The following is a 25603-nucleotide window of genomic DNA, read 5'->3' as shown; positions in this document are numbered from 1 at the left end:
GGAGCATGTACGTAAGTTTTAACTTGTTTAGCTTTAGGATAGAGAGTACAGAAAGTAGTGTCTCCAATAAAATCAATTTGATTGATTTTGATACCACGTTTCATAATAGTTTTTGATTGGGTCATAAAATTTATTTTAGTCCCATTTAACAGATTTTTAACTTAGTTTCAATAGTCTCTTCAATCCATTTTTTTTTTGCAAGGACAAGCTGAGGGAATGATAGATTCATATACAATAGAAATGCAAATGAAATTGCTTTCAATTCAGAACAAATGCTAGTTGCTGATAGTTATGAAGAGCCTTGAAATGTTAAATAGATGGTAAGGAGCATAACCAGCAGAGTGACCTTGAACTAGTTTTGTTCACTCCATCCTAGGTAAATGCCAAGGTAAACCTCAAAATGTGGTCAAGAAAGCTGCAAAAATTAATCCCGGCAGTTACCAGGAGTCAATACTTGCTTACTCAGACACAATTCCTCTCTCTTGTGTGTGTGTGGCTTGCTTTGGAGCAGCAAGGTCCATGTGTGTGGTGGTACTGGGCATAGTATTGTAATCTAAGTGTCACTTCACTTGTATGTTTTAGTATCATGCACACACAAAAAAGGACAGGAATTTAATTGGAATACTTTGTCTGCCATCTTGCAGATGTTTACACCCATCTGGCAGCTGTTGGTGCCTGGCAATCTTGTCTTGCAATGCAGGATTTCTAAGACATCAGAGAACTTACACCTTTTTGTATCATGTTGCACCCAGGAATGGCTTAATGCCAGAGGATTTAAGTGATTGTGAAGTTGACTGCAGCCATTAACATGAATAGGTCAATTGATGCTAGTTATGATAGAGTGAGCTCTACTGGCATACTGAATAACAGAAGTAACTTGGAGAAGAAATTATCTTTTCTTCTTCAATACCACCATATTATCTGCTTATTTTTAATCTATAGCAATATTCCGTCTTTAGGAATTATCAATTAGTTAAGCCTAGAGAAGAAAGCATAATAGTTAAAAAAGAATCCTCATGAGAGTATAGAAAGTTAGTATCCACCCCTCTCCTAGAAGAATGAAATATTCTATGAAAATTAAAAACAATATTATACCTCCCTGCATGAGAAAAGGAGAAACATGCTCTTGGAAAGTAGCCCCACATTTGTTAATAACCCCAGAAAGACTGGACCAGCTTATCTACAACACAAAAGACCTTCACCCTCAGGATATAATAGGATCAGCCCTTTATCCATCCCACCAGGACACCTGAGAAAATTAATGTAATCACCCAACAAGATTCAACCAAGCCGGGGACTCAAGACAACCTACAAAGTTACCCCTGTATGGCCCCATGGGAGTCTGAAAACCAGGATACATTTCTTGCCACAGGAACAGAAAGCAAGTGCGAAGCCCAACAGAGGGTATAAATATATCTCACTCTCCATTCTATGTAGTCAGCTACCCAGAACCTCATACCATGTGGTTCTGTCCACCATTAAACCATCTTTCCAAACAGTCTCCATGTTTCCAGTGTCTTTCTTCCCACTTGGAACTGAACCCAGATGGACATTTCTTACAAGAGTATCAGCATTTCTATTTTAAAGTACTAAAAATATGACAAATAAATGCACTGGTGCAAAAGAATTTTTGACTTTTCTCGGCTCTTCAAGTAGGCGAGTTTTGCTTGGCCAATAACCAGGCAGAGGAAGTATTTCTCTTCTCATAAGTATTATATGACTTGACTTCTATAATTCAATTATTGAGTATTTAAAATATGTTTTGTGAAAAAAAGCTATCTACTCTCAGAAGAAATAGGCACAATGTTATTTAATGTAGGTGTTTTTTTTTAAAATTAGAGGATGAGAATCTTATAGTTGAGTGTGTAGAAGAAAATTCAGTAAAATATAAATATCATTTTTATAAATAATATAAAATATCCATATAAAATATATTTTACACATTGGAATTTTACACATTGAAATGAAGAAGATGTGCTTTCTTAATTCAAAATTTTAACTATAGGAAATCAGGATTTCCATGGAAAACATTGCTGTGAAAGAATCACTATAATAACATCAAATATGGCCTTTAATTTATAAGCGATACACACCATTATAGAATGGAATATTTAATTTAAATGAGCCAAAAATAAAGTTGCTCATATTAGAGAATCTATTCTAAAATTCTGCTCATTCTTATCTGTAAAAATTGGTTTCCTTGAGTTCTAAGTTTCCATTTGCAGAAAACTTCAAATAATATATTAATACAACATATAGAGTAGTTTTAAAGATTTTCTGAATGAACCATGATGAGTATTAGAAGATACAGAACATTATTAAAAGAAACAGAAATTAAATCAATTCCACACAAATAAGCTTGATTTTGAGATGTGCTGTATAAAGTTTCAGGGAGAATACTAAGACAAAACAAGAGAATCCCCATGAAATCTGAAAAGTATTTAAAACTTTGGTGATTTCACCCTGAGTAAAGTTTTGTGGCAACCTAATTTAATAGGTAAGTTTTTGCACTTATTCATACAATGTTTTGAGATGTTAATGTACATTTTAAAAGAGCATAACATTCTTTATCACATATGTTCTGTATCATTGTATACTCTTTACAGCTGGAGGAACATATTTTTTTTAAGTTGTTTTATCTTGAAATCTTCTAGCTTCTTGGAGATTTTTCATTTAATAAAATCATGCAGCTTCTTTAATGAGGTCAGCCAATCTTCGGAAACCCTGTAAAAATAACACTATTTATATGACATGAGTCAGTAAAAAGATGTGGTTAAAAATAAGATTAGTTTGCAAAAACAAAAGTTTGAAAGATGTAGTGAACGCTGATGATATTGTAAACTAGATTTAGCTTTATTTCCTTTTATCTCATCCATTTAGCTTACTATTTTGTACAACATTGTTTAACCCTAAAAATAATAGTGGGTATATAATTATAATGAATACTATTATGAATTATTATAATAACAAAATAAAACCAATAAATGTTTGGAACCGTATTATATCAAGGAGTGCACTAGGTGTGCATGTAAAAGAAATTGATTATTTTCCAATGTAGTTTCATCAATACAAATGCAGAAACATAAGTTGGAATTCCAAGATATGAAATAACTACATAGATGATCCATATGTTACCCAATATTTTTTCCATTTACCATATTTCTCATGATCAATGCCACAAGGTTCTACATTGAATGTGCATTGAATTGTTTCATGTAATGTCTATACATATATTTCTCTTAAATATATTTTTTGTTGTGTAAATGGAATTAAGGTTTAGATGAAGAGAAATCATTCTTCTATGCATTGGCACTATTCATAAATTTGAGTAGAAATCTTTTTTAAAAAATCCTACATTAACTATATTCGTACTATTCCTGGCAAATTGACTTGATAACTAAATATCTGCAAATGCCTACAATATTTCATGGATATATCTACATATACAGAAATTAATAGCAATATTCCATTGTTACATGGAGATCATTCTAATATTACATAAAAGCAGGATTCTATGACTGCCTATATCAATACCCTACTCTATAAGACTGAATTAACTTTCTAGTCCTTAAAATTTTTACAGCAAATAACTAAATCATCCTTTCAACGTACACATGAAAAGTAATGTAACATACATGAAAGAATCAAATTTGTTAGCCCAAATTCAGCCGAAACAGAAAGACGGAAAGACTGTAATTGAATAGAACATGGTTTATCAACTATAACATAATAATAATAATGACTGTGAGTCTTATGAAAAGGCAAACTTCACTCACCTGATCAATCTGACTTGGAGAAGAGAGAGAGAAGGAGGCTCTGACATAAGAACTGGGATCAGAACTGTTAATGTTAAATGAACATCCAGGGACCAGCAACACCTAAAGTAGAACCTTTCTCAGTCAGTCATAAGCTTAGAAACTGTTAAAATTTTTATTAGCCCTTCCTCCCCATTTTATTTTAGGTTCAGTATTTATTTTTCATACCTGTTTCTCCAAAGCTTTTTTCATGATCAGTTCTTGGGTATCAGGAACTCCCTTAATCTTAATCCATAGAAACATCCCAGCAGCAGGGACATGCCAGTCTGCCAGACCTTAAATGAGAGAAATGAAATGGGAGAATGAAAAACAGAAAAACACATGCATGCCTATAATCAACTAATTTAAGAAATTACTTTAGAAACGCACTGAAGTATAAGTCATGATTTAAAACGTAACTGCATGTGCTGACTTCTTTACCCCGTGAATGGGCGGAAAGTAAACTCAGATCTCTTATCAGAGTAGCAAAAGTTTCTCCTTTTAAGATAAAGCTGAAGTGAAAAGGCTTTCTCCTTAGCTGCTTTTGTCCTATGAGTTACACTATGAGAAAGAACAGGACTAGGAAAACTCATCAATAGTTTCTAAAAAAGAGATACAACCCAGCATTCCTGTGACAGGAAGAATAGTTTACTTCTCTAGTGGGGGTGGGGGGAAGCAAATATTGAAAAGAGATTCAATTTCTCAGGGAACAGAAACTATAGTCTGCAGACTGAATAGTCAATCCGGGGAGGTCTCCCTGGAGCAAAAATCAAAGATGTAACTGAGTACCTTACTAAGATAATCAGCCCCACGGATTACCACCACTTTCTTCTCCTACACATGGGGTCCAATAACACAACAATGAATTCTAAAACAATAACAAGTGATTATGAACGGCTAGGGAAGAAAATTAAAGAATTAGGTGCACAAGTGGTATTTTCATCTATACTTCCAACAAAAAGGGCAACATCCAATGAGGGAACAAAGGATTGTAGAAACAAACCACTGGCTTAAAAACTGGTGTCATCTACAGAACTTCTGTTTCCTAGATCGTGGTCTGCATTACCTACATGAAAGGGCTAGGGGATGGAGACAGCCTCACAAGAACTGGAAATAATGTATTCAGAAAATGACTGGCTCATCTTATCCAAAGGGCTAAAATTGAGGATGGGGGGTGGGGAAATCTTCAAGACCTAATTCCAAGCAAAAAACACTAGATAACCAATCATATAAGAAGGTAGGGAGTAAAGAGAAAGAAGAAGAAAAGAAATAAAAAACACAATGAAGTAGAGATTGATGGAAAGGATGGAAAACCCAGTTAAAAAGTAGGAGATATAAAAACAGACCCAAGACGCATTAAAGACTCAAATGTGCAGCAGCAGCCAAAAAAGCTAATACACTCCTTGGTTGCATTAACAGAGGCATAGACTCAAAATCATGTGAAGCGTTAGTACTACTTTATAAAGCCTTAGTAAGGCCCCACCTAGAATATTGCATCTGCTTTTGGTCACATTACAAAAAAGATGTTGAGACTTTGGAAAAAGTGCAAAGAAGAGAAACTAAGATGATTAAAACCTTGGAGACTAAAACATATGAAGAACAGTTGCAGGATTTGGGTTTGGCTAGTCTAGAGAAAAGAAGGACTAGGGGTGACATGATGGGACTGGAGGCTAAAACATATGAAGAATGGTTGCAGGAACTGGGTATGTCTAGTTTGATGAAAAGAAGGACTAGGAGTGACATGATAGCTGTGTTCCAATATCTCAGAAGCTGCCACAAAGAAGAGGGCCCCTGAGGGCAGGATAAGAAGCAATGGATGGAAATTAATCAAGGAGAAGCAACCTAGAACTATGGAGAAATTTCCTGGCAGATAGAACAATTAATCAGTGGAACAACTTGCCTCCAGAAGTTGTGAACGCTCCAAAACTGGAATTTTTAAAGAAGATATTGGATAACCATTTGTCTGAAGTGGTGTAGGGTTTCCTGCCTAAGCAGGGGGTTGGACTAGAAGACTCCAAGGTCCCTCCCAACTCTGTTATTCTGTTTTCCTAATATTTGAGAAGCTGCCACAAAGAGGGGGTCAACTTATGTTCCAAAGCCCCAGAGGCCAGGACAAGGAACAATAGATGGAAATTAATCAAGTAGAGAAGCAACTGGGGATTAAGGAGTAAGTTCCAGTGAAAACAGTGAACAGTGAAAACAATTAATCAGTGAACAGTTTGTCTTCAGAAGTTGTGGCTTCATTACTGGAAGTTTTTAAAAGGAGCCTGGACAGTCACTTGTCTGAAATAGTATAGGATGTCCAGCTTCAGCTGGGGGTTGGACAGAAGACCTCCAAGGTCTCTTCCAACTCTATTCTGATTGACTGATTGATTGATTGATGTAAACTACAAAATCCTGGCTGGGTACAGACCAAACACTACAGTATATGTATGGTATATGCATGTTTTCATGTTAATTAACTGCTGATAAAATAAATGCAACTTATTTTCTTCACAACGTGGCTATATTGAAAAATCTGTTCAAATGAAGAAAATAGGATTTCCTTTTGAGTAAACCTCTGCATATATGAGTGAGCTTTAGGCTGGTACCAGAGAATAAGGAAGATGGTCTTTATGGAGCAAAATCAGATTTTCAAAATTCTGTTTGTATAAGTGTTACTAATGAAGCCAGTTTTAGCCTTTCTGTGGGGTTGAATCCCTAGTCTGGTCTATCTAGTGAGGGTGATACAAAGACATCCATCAGGTTGTGTCTGGTGAAATAGCTATCATATTAGTTATAATGGTTAGCTCCAATACAGGTAGTCTTGTATTTGTTTAGTGACTGTTCGGTTACAATGGAACTGAAAAAAGTGGCTTGCAACTAGGCTTCACACTTATAACAGTTGCAGCATCCCCATGGTCACATGATCAAAATTCTGGTGCTTGGCAACTGGCATTTATTTATGACAGTTGCAGCCTTCTGGGGTCATGTTATCATGATTTGTGATTTTTCCAGCTGATTTCCAACAAGCAAAGTAAATAAGAAAAGCTGGATTCACTTAACAACTGCAGCAAAATAGATCTTGCTTAGCAATGGGAATTCTGTCCTAACAGTTTTCATAAACTTAGTATTATCTATACACAATTTATTGAATAAGTGGTTGTGAACAATTAGCACCACCATTAGTAGAATGTAATAACATGTGGGAAGGATTACGGATTTGACAAATGTATATAACCATATAGCCATATCTATATATCTATATCCAAGGATTGTGCTGAGTTTTATTGGCTAGTAATGATGCCAGTAAATGAAGTTATGTCTGATAGAGGAGCTTCTTTACTAAAAGGAACAACAACTATATGTATATTATCTGGAACACTTGTAGGAGCACAGCAGTAGCAGGAATGAAATACAGGAATGAAATGCTAAAGGAAAAGGACCATATTATATTTGCACAGGCAATTCATCAATGAGCACTGAACAACCTTCAGAAGGAAAAAAAATGATGTATTTAACTGAAATTGCTATGTTATAAGAGTTACTTTACATTGCCCACTATAATTGCTTATTTAAATAAAATTGATTTTTTAAATAACCCTACATTAATTTTTCACACATTTCTCAAGACAAAAAGTTGTACATTTCCCTTTTTAATAATCTTTTTTGTATTATATTTCAGTCATATAGAAATAGATCAATTGTTCATTATTGACTCCAACCTTTTAGCCATTTGTCTGCTGCATTAAGCATCACATCTCGCTGTTGTTTATAAAAATCCACCACACTAGCAGAAGATGAGAAAAAGAAAAAGAGAAAAGCATCATGACAAAGAAACACTTCGAAATTAACAGTTCTGATGCTGAAAACAAGGAAGGTAATTTAGGAGAGGGGACGCCAACCATGGCAACTTGAAGACTCAGCATGGCTGGCTGGGAAATTCTGACTTGAAGTCCACAGATTGTCAACTCCCTGGTTTAGAGAAGACTTTGTGGACTTTATAGAACGAAAAATTGGTTTTAAAGACTTCTGTGCCTTAAATGACAATTTGTAGATATTCTCCAACATTAAGACAATTTTTTGTTACTACAAGCAATTGTTAAATAAAAATCTGCCAGAAGAAATACTGTATATATAATCAGCATGCAAAGAACATTACATGGCCTTCCTCTTCATGGTTGTTTTGTATATATCTGTGATGCATTCAAACTATATTGATTTGGGTGCACTTGGATGCATCATTCCTAATAACGATACACAGATATCAGAATCATTAAAGAACAAACAAAATCTGTATATCATTATTAGGATCATTTATTGTTCAGATGACAATGATGATATAAATGTGAAGTATTGGATTTCAATTTTCAGTGACTGTAGCACAAATCTGAATATATTTCTGTCTCTTAGCTCTTTTCTGGCACAAAAAGATATTTATAGATTGTATACCTGGTGGGAGAGGATGTCCAAATAATGTGGACTATGGCATTCTTATATAAAATAACATATGCAAGCTACAACTGAAACTGTGACCCAAAAGGAAAACAATATGAGATAGGATGAAAAAAGCCTCAACAAATTACATAGAAGCTTAATTCACAGTTCTAGTAACCATTATCAATGGAAACACTTTGGTAGCAGGAATTTAAACAGAGTTGGTCTCTGAACAGAGTTCATGAAAAAGCATTCCTTTTTTCGCCTGCTCCTTTCAAATGTACAGGACAGATTGCAACTGACGCCAGTGCGGTGATACATTTTAGCCACTTTATATTAATTTCTTGTGAACTTATCCATTTGATGTAAACTCTCCAGAGATACCAATTTTGCTTGCAATTTTTCCAGTTTCCCCAATTTGTAATTTATTTATTTCTACAATTTCCAAAAGCCAGGATATAAAATGCAGAGTCCTGCAAAACATGTACAGTAAGTAATTTTTTGATACTGTTAGAAATAGAAATTTTATTCTAAATATTTTAAATTAGAAGTTAGCATCACTTGCTGCATTATCAGATATTTTAGATCACAATGTCCAGAATTTCTAGCAAGTATTTCAATAGGTAGCTCTCAGGCAATTAAATCTGAATTCTATACATTCAAATGGATGGATTTCAGCACAATAAATTGCATATATTATTGTGGTCATTATATAAATGTCTTTATGTACAGAATATGTGTGTGTGTATATGTAGGACTATTTGTGATAGTAATATTAAAACATATATTTAAAATATATACAAGAGCATAGTAATTAAAGAAAACATAAAATATGCCAAAACTGAAATATACTAAATATAATTTACCTGTCTATGTGGTCCAGGAAACCCTTCAGTCCCCATTGTTGAAGAAGCTGGGCTATTATAAGCTATAGAAATAGTGGGGCTACAGTCAATATGTTATTTGCTCATCAACAGACACCAGTAAAAAAAAACCCCTAAAATGGCTTAATAAACAAAAAAAGACCATGTAACACAATCCTATGAACAGGATGATTAGTCTTAAAAAAATCTACTGCAGGTCCATGTTCAGGAAATTGTTAGGAGTTAAGATTGAGTCAAAGAATTAAAAAAATCTATGCACAAGTGCAACCTTGTAAGATTTGAAACTCTACAATCATTTTTATAAATAGATATGCTAGGCACCGATACTATTCTGTTAATACCATAGTATTAACAATAGTAAGTAATAGTAGTTTGGTGTTGTGTACTTTGGGGTGATGTTCAAAGCATTGCTTAATTCAGGCTTGTTCACAGCATTATTAATACAGCTACAGAAGTGGAACAGAGAAAGGGCTCACTGCAGAAAATCTAATACTATATAAGATTTTTCAAATGCTCACCACTGTAAACGAGTTATAAAGTATTTTAACATGCTATTAAACAGAATCAGTGACAGAATATTTTCTTTTTAAAATGGCCTAGCTTTTCATCCTGTTGGTATTTTTTTCCTTATGAAAAAATTATTTTTTATTAAAACTATGCTAATCATACATAATATATAGTATGGAGGAATTATAAACAATGAAGAGCTTTTTTTAGTATGTTCAGTTTTAAACAATTCTGTAAATACGTGGATGTTATATTGATGTTTGTGTCTAAAAGTTAAGATAGTATATTTTTATATTTAGTTAGAAAAATGATAATTCTTACTTGGGTGAAGGTACTGGTGTGCATTGTGGAAACCTGTATATGTAGAATAACTCTATCAATTAATGGCTTGGGACCAGTTAGAAATCCAATTCGTAGCCTGTGCAAAAATAAAAATATACTTAAAATACTTTACCTACCCATAAAATGCCATGTCCAAAATTGTGGAAGACAATATATATCCTAATATTCATAGTGATTTTGAGGCAACAAAAGGGAATTATGAAAGTATCAGAAAGAGAAAAACAAACCAATTTTATAAAAGTTAATGAAGTAGGAATCTAAGTATTATGGAACAATTAAGACAAAGGAAATATCTGATACTGTTTCAGGAAAAAGATTAGTGTCATGAAAATTGAAGAGCAGAAGATGTATACATGGAACAGCACTTGACTGTTAAACCATATAAGTCAATTTCAAGGAAGACTACAATAAAAATATCTTTTTTTTTTTCAAATTAAATGTATACCAGTAGCTTTAGGGATTTTCAAGTGTGTGCTTGGCCAGGCAATTCTATGTCCAGCTATGGTGCAATTGAATTTACCCGGATGACAGGATCTTAGAAAAGGAGTCAGTCCTGATTACTCTCCCATCTATGTCCATTGAAAGAAAAGTTGGTGCCCAAGGCTTTGGGAAAGAAAGTAAAGGTTTGCTGTTAGTAACTAATACTTGCACATGGTGGCTCATATGTTATGAAAAAGTTTTAAAAAACAGTGTACATGCATTATGAAACATATTCATGCATCAAAACTGGGCTACATCCAACATTTCCATTCAGGTATCAGGATTTCCCATTATATTCCTGTCCATCTCAATATCTGTCCCAAATTTATTCTGTAACATCCATCAATTATTTAAAGTATAACCAGGTATGTACAAGAAGTGGCATATTTGGCAATGGAGAATTACCATCATTAATGATTCCTCTTGACCGTAATATATTATTAAGATACAAAAATTCTAAACAGAATGTTTTGGACTAGTGTTTTTTTCCTTAAATTGAAATGTGTGTAGATGAAATCACAGGTATGCTACTCATATTTTTAATAACTGATAAAAACTGTGATATTGCTCAGCATATAAGTCTATAAACATAATGATACTCTCTTATGTATACTGTTGTGGCTTGAAATGCATATGTACAAGAAGTCTATGGTATGCCTTCATGTCTGTAGCTTTGAAAACAGCATCATAATTAATGGACAAAATATTCTACTGACTGTGGAAATAGTAGTGACAAATTGTAACACGATTTATAAATTTGTATCCAAAGAATTCAAATTCATACATTCTTTGCTGTGCCTTCTGATTCAAAAACAATTGACAAAAAGTCACCTTGTTAAATTGAAGGAAATAATATGGATCATCTTCTATTATAAGGAAATCATATTGTCTTGCAAGCTGAAAGAAATATATACACCTATATTCATACACACAGACAAAATAATAAAATAAAACAATTATTTCACAATGATATATTATGGTTACCAATTAGCTCTGCTCTATTGTTAAATAATCAGTTATTTTCGGTTGGGGAAATTCTGAAGTCTGTTTCAATTTTCTTACTGAAATCAACATTGTTCCCAGAACCTCAGTCAAGGCATACAATGGGAATCCCCATGGATGGATATCTGAGAGACCGCCTCCTGCTACATACCTCCCAACGTCCGATAAGAACCTACAGGCTAGGCCTCCTCCGGGTGCCGTTGACCGGACAATGCCGGCTGGCGACCACTCGGGGGAGACCCTTTTCTGCAGCTGCTCCGGCTCTGTGGAACAAGCTACCAGCAGAGATCCGGACCCTTCCCACTCTCGTGGCCTTCCAAAAAGCCACCAAAACCTGGCTGTTCCGACAGGCCTGGGGTTGCTGATTTTTAAATCAGGTCCAACCCCCAGTTAAGCCAAATGTATGTTGTGTTTTTTTAAACTGTCTTTGTTTCTTTCCCCTATTTGTTATTTTATTTTATCTCGTATTTGTAAGCCGCCCGGAGTCCTCCGGGATTGGGCGGCATATAAGCTCATTAAATTATGAATTACGAATTATCCCATAGAGATTCCCACTAATGGCAAAGCACATTATTGCACAAGTTAGAAAACAAATGTAAATTCAAATACAATTTGATTAAGAACAGTTCAACCTAGCTAATTCTGAAAAAAGTAATTGTATAAATATTAGAAAAAAAAGAAGTAAATTCAAATTAATAGTAGGAAATATGATTGAACAATAGAAATACTATGGACGGATTTATGGCAAAATTGATGCTGTGGGTTTTTTGATGATTGTCCAGATGAACTCTTTAATCCCTGATAATCCTAACTACTGTGAAGGATTGGAAAAAAGATCTAGAACTACAGATTTCCCAGGCCTGATTTAAAAAGTATTCTCATTCACAACTTCAACCTTTGAAATCAGATAGAATTGTTTCATTGAAAGAACCAATTAACACAAACAAAAAAGCATATGAATGTTAATTTCCCCCCCAAAAATTAATGTGGATCTGTATATATAAGAATTATATATCTAGATCGATATGATATATATACTGTAGATATATATTGGTATATATACAGACAGACGTAAATATAGATAGATATAGATATGAGCCCAAAAGGGTAATCAATATCATATTTCAATTACATGTTTAATTATCAAATATTTAATCCCAGGTTTTAAAAAATATAAATTGGAAAAATAAGTAATCTTATGGAATACATTTGTTCTCTCATTGAATACACAAATAAGCAAGGAAACATTATTTTATATCTACCATATACCTACATCACAGATTACTTTTTGAATTGTATTTTTTTGTTTGCATATTATTATTCTGACATTCTGAGCAAGCCTTTCCCATGATAATAAACAGTCATTTATTTTAGACTGACGTTTACTTGCATCTTAGATTGAAACAGCATGGGGTCCACCAGTGAACCCCTAAATACTTAATCAGGCTACTTGTCTAATTCTAAAACTTCAAAAATCAAAACTCTGCTTATGCTCTTTCACCTAACGAACAAGAATGAGGAACATATTTCTTTCTGCTTGAAACACAGGAAGCCAGGTTTTCGCAAGTAGGGGAAACTGGGTGGGCAAGTAACCACAGTATCTTAGTCATAGAACACAGCTTATGAAAAGGCAAAGTTCACCTTGTAAACAAGCTATAGGTTAACCATATTTTTAGCAATATCTCTGAGTGGCGTTCTGACTTTTTCCTTTTTCTGCATGAGTAACCAAGATTCACTTCTCTTTTAGTTTCACTTTACTTCCCTATTGTGGTTTGGGAATCATGTATTGTAATTTTCCTTAAATATTTGTAATTCACCCGAAATAACTTTGTGCTGACTTAGGTGAGAAGTTATGACCTGGATTAGTGCACGCCTATATGACGTCTATATGATTTGTAATAACCATTTCAAAGGTATAAAACCTCTGTCAAAATGTACCTAAGATCAGATCAGTTAGGTGGAAATCTACTGGTCTCTTGAATGCATTCAATAATAATAATAATAAACCTTTCTTTTCTGGGAAAAAGGCATCGTCTCATGCTTTTACGTAAGTAGAAAGGCAGACCCTGATTTTGCCATTACAAGATTAAATGATATAAAAATGTGTATAGAGACCACGTCATTTATTGAATGATTATACCTGATAGATCTCTTTCTTGCGTTCTGTTGTCAATGAGGCTCCTGTTGGATTGCCACCATTAGGAATTGTATATAGAAATTTTGGGGTATCATTCTTGAGCTTTTTTACATCTTCGGGATTCCATCTGGAAAGAACTTCTTTCAAAGCTTTTGGAATCATACCATGCTGGTCACTGGGCACATTTATGATGTTACAACCTAGCGGTCTAAGCTATTTTAATAAAAGAAGAGACACAAGCATTTATTGTACATATGCATTCTATTCAGCTTTTGATAAATTAATGTCTAAACTTGCTATAACGTGCTCATATTCCTGTAAACTAAATCATCCATTCTTATATATCATTGGTCATCTTGTGACTACTACTACTACTACTACTACTAATAATAATAATAATAATAATAATAATAATAATAACAACAAAAAACAACTATTGTCAGGCGAGAGTACACCAACAGAGTTAGGAAAATTTTGAAATCTAAATTGAATGGTGGAAATATAATCAAGGCCATAAATACCTGGGCAATACCAGTTATAAGATACACAGCTGGTATAGTTAACTGGACACAAGCTGATTTGGACCTTTTGGACTGAAAAACCAGGAAACTAATGACAATGCACTACAGTTTACATCCACATAGTGATACTGATACTGATATACTCATACCTGCCCCGAAAATCAGGTGGCAGAGGATTATTACAAGTGAAGCAAACAGTTGAAGAAGAAAAACATGCACTGGCTGATCGTTTAAAGAAAGTCAATAACATCTATTAATCGAAGTAAAGAACAAAAATCTACTGAAGGCCCAACAGATGAAACAAGAATACAGAAAAGATGTGATAAAATCAAGAATGGAGAGTTGGCAGAACAAAGCACTGCATGACCAATTTCTGGAAAAAATAAAAGATAAAGTGGACAGTGAACAAACTTGGTTATGGTTAACAATAGGTACATTAAAGAAAGAAACAGAGTCACTAATCCTGGCTGCGCAAGAACAAGCTATCCGCACAAATGCCATTAAGGCCAAAATCGAAAAATCCTCTGATGATGCCAAATGCAGACTTTGCAAAGAAGCTGATGAAACTGTTGAAACTGTAAAAAAATCGCGCAGACTGATTATAAATTGCGGCACAATTCAATAGCACAAATGATCCATTGGAATTTGTGCAAAAATTATAATATTAAAACAGTAACAAACTGGTGGGAACATAAGCCTGAAAAAGTCACCGAAAATCAGATGGTCAAGATCTTGTGAGATTTTTGCATACAAACAGACAAAATACTGGCGCATAATACACCAGATATCACACTGGTTGAGAAAAATAAGGTTACAATCATAGACATCGCAATACCAGGTGATAGCAGGGTCGACGAGAAGGAATATGAAAAAATTGTGAAATACCAGGACTTAAAAATTGAAATTCAACGACTATGGCACAAACCAGCAGTGGTAATTCCAGTGGTAATTGGCACACTGGGTGCTATTCCAAAAGCACTGGAATTACATTTAAAACAGTTAAAAATTGACAAAATCACCATCAGTCAAATGCAAAAAACCGCACTGCTTGGATCTGCACGCATATTACGAAAATACATTATGACGTCCTAGGCTCCTGAGTGGGCCCCACTAGTAATCAATGCCAAATCCGGCGAAACAACTGGCCGCTGTGATACAATTGTATAATAATAATCATTATCATCATCTTAAAACATTAGAAAAATTGCTCAACTCTGATATATATTTTTCCTATTGCGATTTGTCTTTTTTTTCTGTTGGGTTTCTAAAGGGTGGTTCACAAGATATGTGGCAAGACAATATACAGGGCGGGGCATAACCTTTTCCTAGGGGGTCACAGCAAGATCGACAGCAGTTTACAACTTCCGCGACACCTCATTTTAAAGCCCATAAAAAACTGAATTGAATGAGCTATTAAATGTTAAATTTGCTTTAAGAATGGCTGGAAAATTCGATTCGGAAGAACAAAGGATCATTGACAGAATAATATGCATTGCCTTTCGAGAGGCTCGCGATGCTGGAGCGACGTTTATCAATCGAAAATGGATTGCAAACAAATTGAAACGTCATCCGGATTGGGTTACTGATAATTGGAACAAAACAGCCCAAGAATGTTTCACAAAATTTGGAGAAGGGCGTCCTCTGCAACTGTCCCAAGAAAGCAAAGCCATCATTGCAACTGGCAGTCGCAAACAACGAAAAGGAAACCGAAAAGTGGCCCAAGAAATCCTTCAAATTCGTGGAAAACGAGTTGATCAAAGGACAATCGGCCGATATCGAGAACGAGAAGGTTTGAAGCCATTCCACGTCATTTGCAAACCATTGAAAACTCAAACACACGTTCAAGATCGGCTTTGGTTGTGCGATTGATTGTCTGAATGGACCGAGGAAGATTTTCTTCATTTGGCGCCATCTGACGAATTCTTCGTTTATGCCATTCGAAAACCGAATTTCCAGAACGATCGAATTTGGGCTAAAGACGTCGACGACATCGCCAAACATGAACGATATCGACAAATCGTTCGCAATCCGACTTGCATCGGGATTTTCGTCATTTTCACAGCCAAGAAACTGCATTGGGTTTTGAAGGATAAAGGGGAATCCTGGGATGGCAGTTATTTCCGTGAGAAAATTTTATTGGAGAATGTCATTCCATTTCTCAGTGATCCAGACAATGTCTTGGTGGTTGGTGAGGCTGTCTTTCTTCATGACAAAGCTCCTTGCATGCGTGCAAATGCGACTCAGCAATTGTTAAAGGAAAACAATGTCGAATTTTGGGGCAATGACGTCTGGCCGGGAAATTCGCCAGATCTCAATCCGGCAGAGAACATTGGGGCCATAATTAAGGATGAAGTGGAAGCTCTGATGATTCAGGAGCAAGGTCAAAATCGATATTCGGTTGAAACTTTGAGAATGAATTTGGAAACTGTGTTGAAAAATCTGGAAAATCGAACGGAACTGTTTGAAGATTTGTTGTGTTCTTATCCACCTCGTTTGAATGCTGTTCGAAGGGCTAATGGTGGTCATACTGACTATTAAATCGTGTCAATAAACTCAGTTTTTGATGGGCTTTCGAATGGTGTATGAATTATTTGTGTTGTTATTACAAGTGTTGCTGTGACCCCCTAGGAAAAGGTTATGCCCCGCCCTGTAGTGTGGAATCTGGTTAGGCAAAGGTTATATGAAGTTAGTTTACTTTAATCTTATCCAAATAAGACATATTTGGCCTTCTCCAAATATGTTGAGATTGCTGAGTATGAATTCTGGGAACTGAAGTCTGTGTGGTGATATTCATTATGCAGGACATTGTTTATATGGAACAGGTCAGCTTTTTAATTTTGAGAATTACATTATATGCACATAATGATGTCTGCAGGGGCAGTTCAAAACAAGACGGAAGTTGTGGCATTGCAGCTGAAGTCTCCCTGTTTTTATTTGTATGCAATGTCAATGTGACCTGGTTACATCATATATGCTACTATAATATGTTAAATGGGTTTCCTACATCATATTTAATATTATATGATATATTTAAGCATGTATTAAAGATGTCATTATGTAAATTATAACATTATCTGCACTGTATGAGATCATTAGAGAATCAGGATTGGATACAGATGCACAAACATTCAAATTTGTTCCTTTGAAATGTATAGGAAGGCTCCTAGTTCCATTTCTCCCAGTCTGGTATGCTACCAGTATGCTGAGACTACAATTCCCAGGCTTCTCAGTTAAAATGTAGCTATACTGATTGGAAGTAGTGGTAGAAGTATTAGGGAAGGCTGTTATTATCTTCCTCTCATCTCTGACCGGGTGAAACATGAATGATTTACCTCAATAAAAGAAATGACATCTGTCTCATATATCTAGCAATAAATCATAATTTCAATAATATTAATGGAGTGATTAAAGAAAAATAAAATGTGTAAACAATCACAGCAAAAGTTTAAAGAATTTTTTTCTTTTTCTATACCAAGTAGCCATCCATTTATTAAGTTATAAATGAATTTTACATTTTATTTGAATTGTATAATGAAAAAACACTGCAAGAAATATATTTTCAACTTTTTCTAATTTTTGCATGCACTTTCCTATTACTAAATGGTTTACCAAATTACAAACCTCTTCATAGGTTTTTTTTTTGGAAAATCATGTTATAGAATAGGAAAAGCTACAAAACTGAAGGATAATTATTCACCATTTTAAGGTTAGTTCAGGAAATGCAAATTAAATTACCGGTAATTTGGAAATCAATTTACTGGAAATAATTTCTCCCCCTTCTTTCCTAGTTCAGCAAAAATCTAAGAAATGGCCTGGTATAAATGGAAGCCAGACCTAAATATGTAGAAGCAAAATTATATGTTTTTACCATCACAGTCTTCCAGATCTGTGGAATACTTACAGCAGCTAATGTCCCAGGATAAGTTGGGGCATCCAAAAGAATGTTATCTCCAGGATTAATAAGCATTTCAAACACCTAAAAATATACAGGACAGTAATTTTTCCTGCTGCAGACAAATATGACCTTTGATAATAACAGAGATTTTTAAATCACAAAAAGTTTAAAAAAAGGTTAGTATACAGTAATACATAATACAAGGGGAAGGGGAAGCATAAAGAGGAAATAAAACTTTGTTTATTGCAGTAAATTGTTTAAAAACCAAAACCAATTATGTACATACCAAAGTTAAAGAACTTTAAAACATTGTTCCATTGCAATTCATTTTTGGTTCTTTAAGGATGTAAATGTATCTGGTAAATGGCTTCATAGTTTATCTATACAACTGCTTACTTCATATTTTAATTTTTTTATGGGATTACATGTAATAAACTTTTATCTTCTGCACAAGTTTGTGAAAAGGCACCTCTCTCTAAGGGAAGATCTCATTGAAATAAGTAGGATCGACAACTGCTTTACCTAAGTATCGCTTCTTACTACTCATTCATTAATATGTGAGCTGAGAAGGAAGAGATTAAACAGAGATATGTTTGTAAAGTTTGTAGTAAATACTAGTGATACCTGTAATAGGAAGAAGAAAATAGGATAATCTGGAACTAAAGACAACCCAGCTGCAAGGATAAGCAATTTGATGTGTTGTATAATCCCTACAAATCCTACATATTTGAAAGCCAAGGCCATTGCAACTTTTTAAAGATTCACAGAAGTTATATAATTATGCTCACTGTACTCACTGTACATTATAGTTCATTTTTCTTACTTTACATAGCCCTTCTTGGCTTCCAGTAGTGATACACATTTCCATTTGTCCTTCCTTAGGACTGTAGTCAACCGTTGGAGGGTTATGAATAGTCTTCTGCATATCCTTCAACCAGGACAACAGTTCTGGAATGCTAAACATGACTACATTAGTAAGGTGTATTATGCATTTCTTCGTAAGATTTTCATTCTTTTTGCATTTCTTAGACATATCTAATCTACCTTTTAATTCTTTTATTATGTAGTCACTAATCTGAACAAATACCTTCCTTTAGATCTTGGTTAAACATTCTGTTTAACCATTCTTTTTGCATTTCTTAGACATATCTAATCTACCTTTTAATTCTTTTATTATGTAGTCACTAATCTGAACAAATACCTTCCTTTAGATCTTGGTTAAACATTCTGTTCTATCACACCAGCTTTTGCTGTTTACTTAAAATACATCCTAGCTTAGACTTACCCTTGCAGTTGTCATTACCATTACCTTCATTATCACTATTTAGTGACAGTAAAAGTCTGATGGCTAAAAACAATCCAATCCAATCCAACAATGCATCTCTTAATTTCCAAATGTTCCTTGAAAGAATCAAGTCTTAGTTGCTCTTTGAAAAATGAGTCTACAGGGGCACTATGGATTTCAGGAGAATGTTCTATGGGGACAAATTTAAAAAGTCTTTAAGCTCTTTGGAGCCATTCTACCCTGATTTGCTCAGGGAGAAGAAGCTGGAGCATTGCCTTCAGAACAGATCAAATAGCATGCGTAGAATGCCCTACATATACCCTGAACCCAAGTAATTCTCATAACTAATGCAACTTCTGTAATATTGGTGTAGCTCTGCCATACTGATTTTCACCTGCTACCATATAGGCCATTGCATTTGTATCACCTGCGTTGTCTTCAAGAGCAAATTCAATCAGAGTAGGTTTCAACTGTTCATGTTTGAATTGACAAGAGAATAAATGAGATGAGACTGTACTTTAGGAGGCGCCCTCTTATTCTACCACCTCTTACTATATTCAATAGCACAGTATCAACAGCAGAATCCTTCAGGTTTGGGGGTTCTATAATCTCCCAGGATTTGAAATAGACACCTACCATTAGAACCATTATTAAAAAAACCACAACAAAGAATGGTCTTCCTGTGTTAGCCCAGGAAGTTCAGACTGCTCTAGGAGCTGTTGATACATTTTTACAGAGAAATTATTGAGTTGTCATTTGTACTTTTATACTTGTCTGGTTTGATATAGCAACCAAACACAAGCAGATAGTTAGGACTGCAGAAAGAACAATTGCAGCCAGCCTGCCTTCCATAGAATATCTCTATATCGAGTGGTCGGAACAATGTCAAACAACTAGACACAGGGACAGTTTCTTCCCTTGTGCAATCACTCTGCTGAACATCTAATTCTCACAGTACTATCTAATGTCTATGTACATTTACCCATGTTGTATGGCTGTAGCATTATTATTCTCCTTATATTTTTTACTACACCCTCTTATTGGTATTATTATGATTACTATTATTCTGTTGCTTTGCATGTACACAGAGCTTCTGCACTGGAGACAAATTGCTTGTGTGTCTAATCACATTTGATGAAATAGACTATTCTAATTATAATGATTATCATTAAAATCTCCCATTCTAAAGGCATCTGCAACTGGTGTACTAGCTTATGCTGGACAAAGACCCCCCCTAGCTACATTTTCCACTTTGGTTTAAAAGGATTCCCCAAGTTGTAGACCTGTTACTCCAAGAGAATGCAGTTTTGTCAAGACAATCTGCTGCTTTCTGGTGTGACCCGTCAAAACCGCGGTAGACAAAAGCGCGCTCGATGAAAGCGCGTACCTGATGTCATCAGCAGCGCGACGAAAAAAATTAAAAAAAAATTAAATTGAAATTAAAATAAAATTAAAGCAAGCCGATTCACATAAAGGTAAGGGTTAGGGTTAGGGTTAGGTTAAGGGTTAGGGTTACGTTAAGCGTTAGGGTTAGGTTTAGCATTAGGTTAAGGGTTAGTGTTAGGTTTAGCGTTAGGTTAAGGGTTAGGTTTAGGGTTAGGTTAAGGGTTAGGTTTAGGGTTAGGTTTAGGGTTAGGTTTGGGGGGGTTAGGGTAAGGTTTTCGCTTTAATTTTAAATTTACCGCTCACAGCGGGATGTTTTCATCGCGCTGTGATGATGTCACGTATGCGCTTTCATCGAGCGCGCTTTTGTCTACCGTGGTTTTGTGGTGGAACCGCTTTCTGGATAAGTAAAGTATCCATTCTTGCCCTATTTCCTTATCTTACCTACACTAAACATTTTCAGGGAGGTCAACAATGGAAAGAAAGCTCTGCAGTAGATAAAGGAGACTATTTCTCCTGCCCCCACATTTGGAAGTTTTTTTTATGGAGTTTGTGGTTTCAAAATCACCACTTTTATTTGCCATTAAAATACCCCGCTGAAGCAGAATACTGGAGAGCTCTCCTCATCAGCTCTTCCTTGATTTCAACTCTTGTTTCATCTTTAATGATAATGGTAGCACTTTTGAAAGGAAATGTGTTGGAATTTGGTGCTCCTCCAGCCAGAGAAATTAACGATGTGGGAGATTGCTGCATCAATTCAGCTAGAGTAAAAGAATACACAAAAACAAAACTTAAATCATACCTGATATGATTAGTACTACCTGTCTGAGTTGCAAAAATCTAGACTATTATGAAATCGCAACAAAATCCCCCAATGCTTTGTTGTCTCCTAGGTGTCATCTAGATTTTTGCCAAATCTGGTAGCCAGTGTGGACATTTTTTAAAATAGCTGCCTAGTTTTCTGCACTAAATGAATGATTTTGTGAACATTGTTGAAACATATCAGAAGAGGAATGTTACAACAGTTTTGGCTGGCCCCACTCTCATTTGGGTGACTGGAAGATAGCAATAGCAATAGCAGTAGACTTATATACCGCTTCATAGGGCTTTCAGCCCTCTCTAAGCGGTTTACAGAGAGTCAGCATATTGCCCCCAACAATCTGGGTCCTCATTTTACCCACCTCAGAAGGATGGAAGGCTGAGTCAACCCTGAGCCGGTGAGATTTGAACCGCTGAACTGCTGATCTAGCAGTAGCCTGCAGTGCTGCATTTAACCACTGCGCCACCTTGGCTCTATCATGAGATCAACCATTTGTGATCCAGGCCTTCATTCATTATCTGATGGAATTGATTGTATGTCAGCCAGGCTTCTGGGAGATTATGAAGTTTGCCTGGATGCAGTACATTAGCATCCTCCTGATTTTTTTGTGGATTTTTGAAAGAATTTTAAAAAAATATTTATTTACTAATTTATCTAGAAAGCTGATATTGTGCAAAGTACCATCTTCCATGACACATTTTCAGAAATAATAAATCTCTGCACTTTATATGAAACAAATTTTGGAACAAAAAACTCCAAGAAGACTTGAAGCTCAAATAATTGTTTCCTATGTAATTTCTGAGCATTGTTATCCCCTCACTTGTCTTCTTGGAAATAAGTGGCCAAAGATACTATAGCACTCTTTCTTCTGAATGGGAAGTTCTCTTAGGTCAGCTATTTTGTGTTTGTGTGTGTGGGGAAATCACAACAGTTTAGAAATCCCAGAAGTGTCCATCTCCATATATCATGTTTTCTTAATAATCATGTCTATGACAATCCCTAATTAGAATTTGAGGAAAGTCTGAAGAATTAATTGCAAAATATATACTTACTGAGGACTCTTATTGGAGATGCTTTCCTTGCTGCACTTACTGCAGTAATGAATCGTGAATAATTCATGCTTAATGCACCAAGTAGCAAAGTCAATCTTCAAAATAAACTGGATAATAAGAGCTAAAATCAAGACAAATAAACATAAGCACACAAAATGTATGGTATAAAATCCTATTACCTGCAACAAGCATTTAAAGAAATGTAACATTCAAAAGAGAATGGGTCGCATCTATCATTCATTACTTAAGCTTTATTTGTTCAAAAAAAATTTCTTCAAAAAAACATTCCTGTTAAGATATAATTTTGGAAAAAATGTTACCAAATATTCAAGGCAAAGATACAGAGCATGAAATAGTAAACATTCAATGTAAGATATACAATATGAAATATTAAAATTAATGATAATTTTCATGCTGTTTGTCATAGAGTTGAAAGCCTGTTATTTACGTTACCACCATTTTCTGTTCACTATTTTGGCTCTTTTTAAGGATACCTAGGATTTTCTAGAACTGCCAAACAAAAGACATTGTCCAACTATTCTGATTTTTTTTAAAAAAAATGTCCATTTAGTTAAAAATCTTGTTTTTTACCCATATTTTCAAAACTGGAGTTTCTAGGTTCTGTAACATCTCAAGGCTTAAAATGGATATCTAACATCAAATACATCATCAAAAAAGCACAACAAAGAATGTTCTTCCTGAGCCAACTCACGAAGCTCAGGTTGCCCAAGGAGCTGTTGATACAGTTCTACAGAGGAATTATTGAGTCTGTCATCTGCACCTCCATAACTGTCTAGATTGGCACTGCAACCAATTAAGACAAACAAAAGACTTCAACGGATAATTAGAACTGCAGAAAAAAAACCAATTGCTACCAACCTGCCTTCCATTGAGAACCTATATACTGCACGAACCAAAAAGGGGGCTGTGAAAATATTTACAGACGCCTCACATCCTGGACATAAACAGTTTCAATTTTTACCTGCAAAACAATGCTATAGGGCACTGCATGTCAGAACAACTAGACATAAGGACAATTCTCCCCCTCCACATGCCATCACTCTGCTAAACAACTAATTCCCACAACACTATCAAACTATCTAGAAAGACAGTTTTATCATCATTATTCTCATCTTCCCTATTCTCTATCACCTTATTTTTTTATGACTCTAACTTGTTGCTTGTATCTTATGATTTAAATCAATTAGTACCCTGGTATGATTTATGTTGATTGCTTATTTAGTATCCATGACTATCACTAAGTGTTGTATCTAATGTTTTATGATCTATTTTTACAATTACTTTTACAATGACTATGATAATAATCTATCACTATTGTTTTACGTACACGGAAAGCTTATGTACTGGAAACAAATTCCTTATGCGTCTGATCGCACTTGACTAATAAAGAATTCTATTCTATATATGAAATGTATTTTTCCAATAAGCAACAACCCCTCTTATATTAACAACTACAATAAATGACATGTAAGCCCACTGATAGACTAGATATTTTTACTACACACTTCTCAGGAATTATATATGAGGAATATAATTTCAATTATTTTTTCTTCTTCCTATTACAATTTGTCTAGAAATATATTTGAGAGCACCACTATTCTGAAAAAAATTCAGCTGTATAACTCATAAGAGATACCTTCAACTAGAACTAACCACATATTGTTCTAACATTGTTAGAACTAACCACATATTGTCTTCCTATTGTTCAGGTTGAGAGTAGGCTTTCATGCCTACTAGTTTCTAAACTAGTACCTTACTTAGCCACCAGACCAAACTGGCTCCCTGCCCACAAATTAGAATGATTGGGTTTGTATGAAGATATTAGGCAACATTCGGCCAATTATACCTTATGTGGATTTTGTTTGGTTATTTATTCCAGGCATCTGTATCTGCCACATCTACTCTGAAACTTCCGGATGACTACTATAAACTGGCAAAGAATATTTTCTGTATCTCTATGCTGCCATCTAGTGGTTGTTCAGCTTTTTAAACACAGTAATCCATATAAGGTGGACCAAGCACCAGCGAGGAAGAATTCTCTCTGATATGTACCCTGAATGCTTGTTTTCTTGAACAGGTGCTGAATGTTTCTCTTTAATCACTTTCCACCTCGTGCTCTCTCATTCTCTCCCCAGCCACACAGGAATAGAAGCTTATTCTAGAACAGTGTTTTTCAACCTTTTTTGTGCAAAGGCACACTTTTTTCATGAAAAAAATCACGAGGCACACCACCATTAGAAAATGTTAAATTTTTTTAACTCTGTGCCTATATTGACTATATATAAAGTAATTTTCCCACGGCACACCTTACACTATGTCACGGCACACTAGTGTGCCGCGGCACAGTGGTTGAAAAACACTGTTCTAGAAAACGAGAGAGAACTATTGGGGCACCGTTCGTGGGCAGAAAGCATAGCTTTAGGTTTTCCCTACCTGTGACTCCAACCGCAATTTGTGATGCCGCTTATCTGGAAACAGGAAGGACGAGGAAAATTGAGCAAAGCCACGCTGCTCTATTCTGCCCACCACGTTTCCTTTAAAGAAGGCAACACAAAAAACCATGAGCCAGGCAAACTGTGCTGCCCCAGCAGTATAAACAGTAAATAGTGTAGGAATTAAGAGCTGTCTCCTTTAAGAAACTACCTCCTGGGAAATGTAGGCAGAGACTGCCTTATGGGAAATGTAGTTCCATGACATGTGATCACATCCGTGTTTCTGATTGGCAGCTGGGGCATTCTGCCTGCGTGCAGGTCATCTTTGAACCTTGGAAGCTCGGGGAGAACAGTAAAAAGATGGTGTAATTGAATCCCAAACTCTATTTGCATTTTAACTGAGAACAGCTGCTGGGATTTCCCCCACACCTTCATGGAGCAGAGGACCACCCCGTTTCATTGGGAAAGGCTGATTAACTCTCCTGCGGTGAAGGACTTTGTTGTGATTAAGAAAATGTGCTAAAAGGGGGCCAAGAGGTGCATGAGAAAAGCAGCCTCTGCAACCTAGCTGGCTCACTCTGCTCTGAAAAGCTTGTTTTCATTTGTGGAAGAATGCTTATAGGCTAGACCAG

The 25603-nt window shown here is 35.3% G+C and overlaps 1 protein-coding gene across 2 annotated transcripts; it reads right to left on the bottom strand.

Annotated features, from left to right (window-relative positions):
- Positions 1 to 1886: 1886 nt before the first annotated feature.
- On the bottom strand, positions 1887 to 25154 carry AADAT (aminoadipate aminotransferase). Of its 2 annotated transcripts, none has more exons than XM_087724587.1 (14): positions 24973 to 25154; positions 22519 to 22639; positions 21239 to 21407; positions 18802 to 18934; positions 17985 to 18059; positions 13566 to 13775; positions 11255 to 11320; positions 10464 to 10546; positions 9923 to 10019; positions 9077 to 9138; positions 7499 to 7563; positions 3984 to 4090; positions 3777 to 3878; positions 1887 to 2724 (listed from the first exon to the last, which is right to left on the bottom strand). In XM_087724587.1, the coding sequence occupies exons 2-14, from the start codon at positions 22583 to 22585 to the stop codon at positions 2683 to 2685; spliced, it is 1278 nt and encodes a 425-aa protein (XP_087580713.1). In that variant the 5' UTR covers positions 22586 to 22639; positions 24973 to 25154; the 3' UTR covers positions 1887 to 2682. The 2 variants fall into 2 exon arrangements, with proteins under 2 accessions (XP_087580713.1, XP_087580714.1); XM_087724588.1 differs by lacking the exon at positions 24973 to 25154 and adding an exon at positions 24386 to 24683.
- Between the last annotated feature and the right edge of the window lie 449 nt (positions 25155 to 25603).

The sequence above is a fragment of the Thamnophis sirtalis genome, unplaced genomic scaffold (assembly GCF_051295495.1).
Source record: "Thamnophis sirtalis isolate CommonGarterSnake01/CBP01778 unplaced genomic scaffold, rThaSir2_p1.2 scaffold_10, whole genome shotgun sequence".
Taxonomy (NCBI): Eukaryota; Metazoa; Chordata; class Lepidosauria; order Squamata; family Natricidae; genus Thamnophis; species Thamnophis sirtalis.
This window is presented reverse-complemented; position numbering and strand designations above follow the sequence as displayed.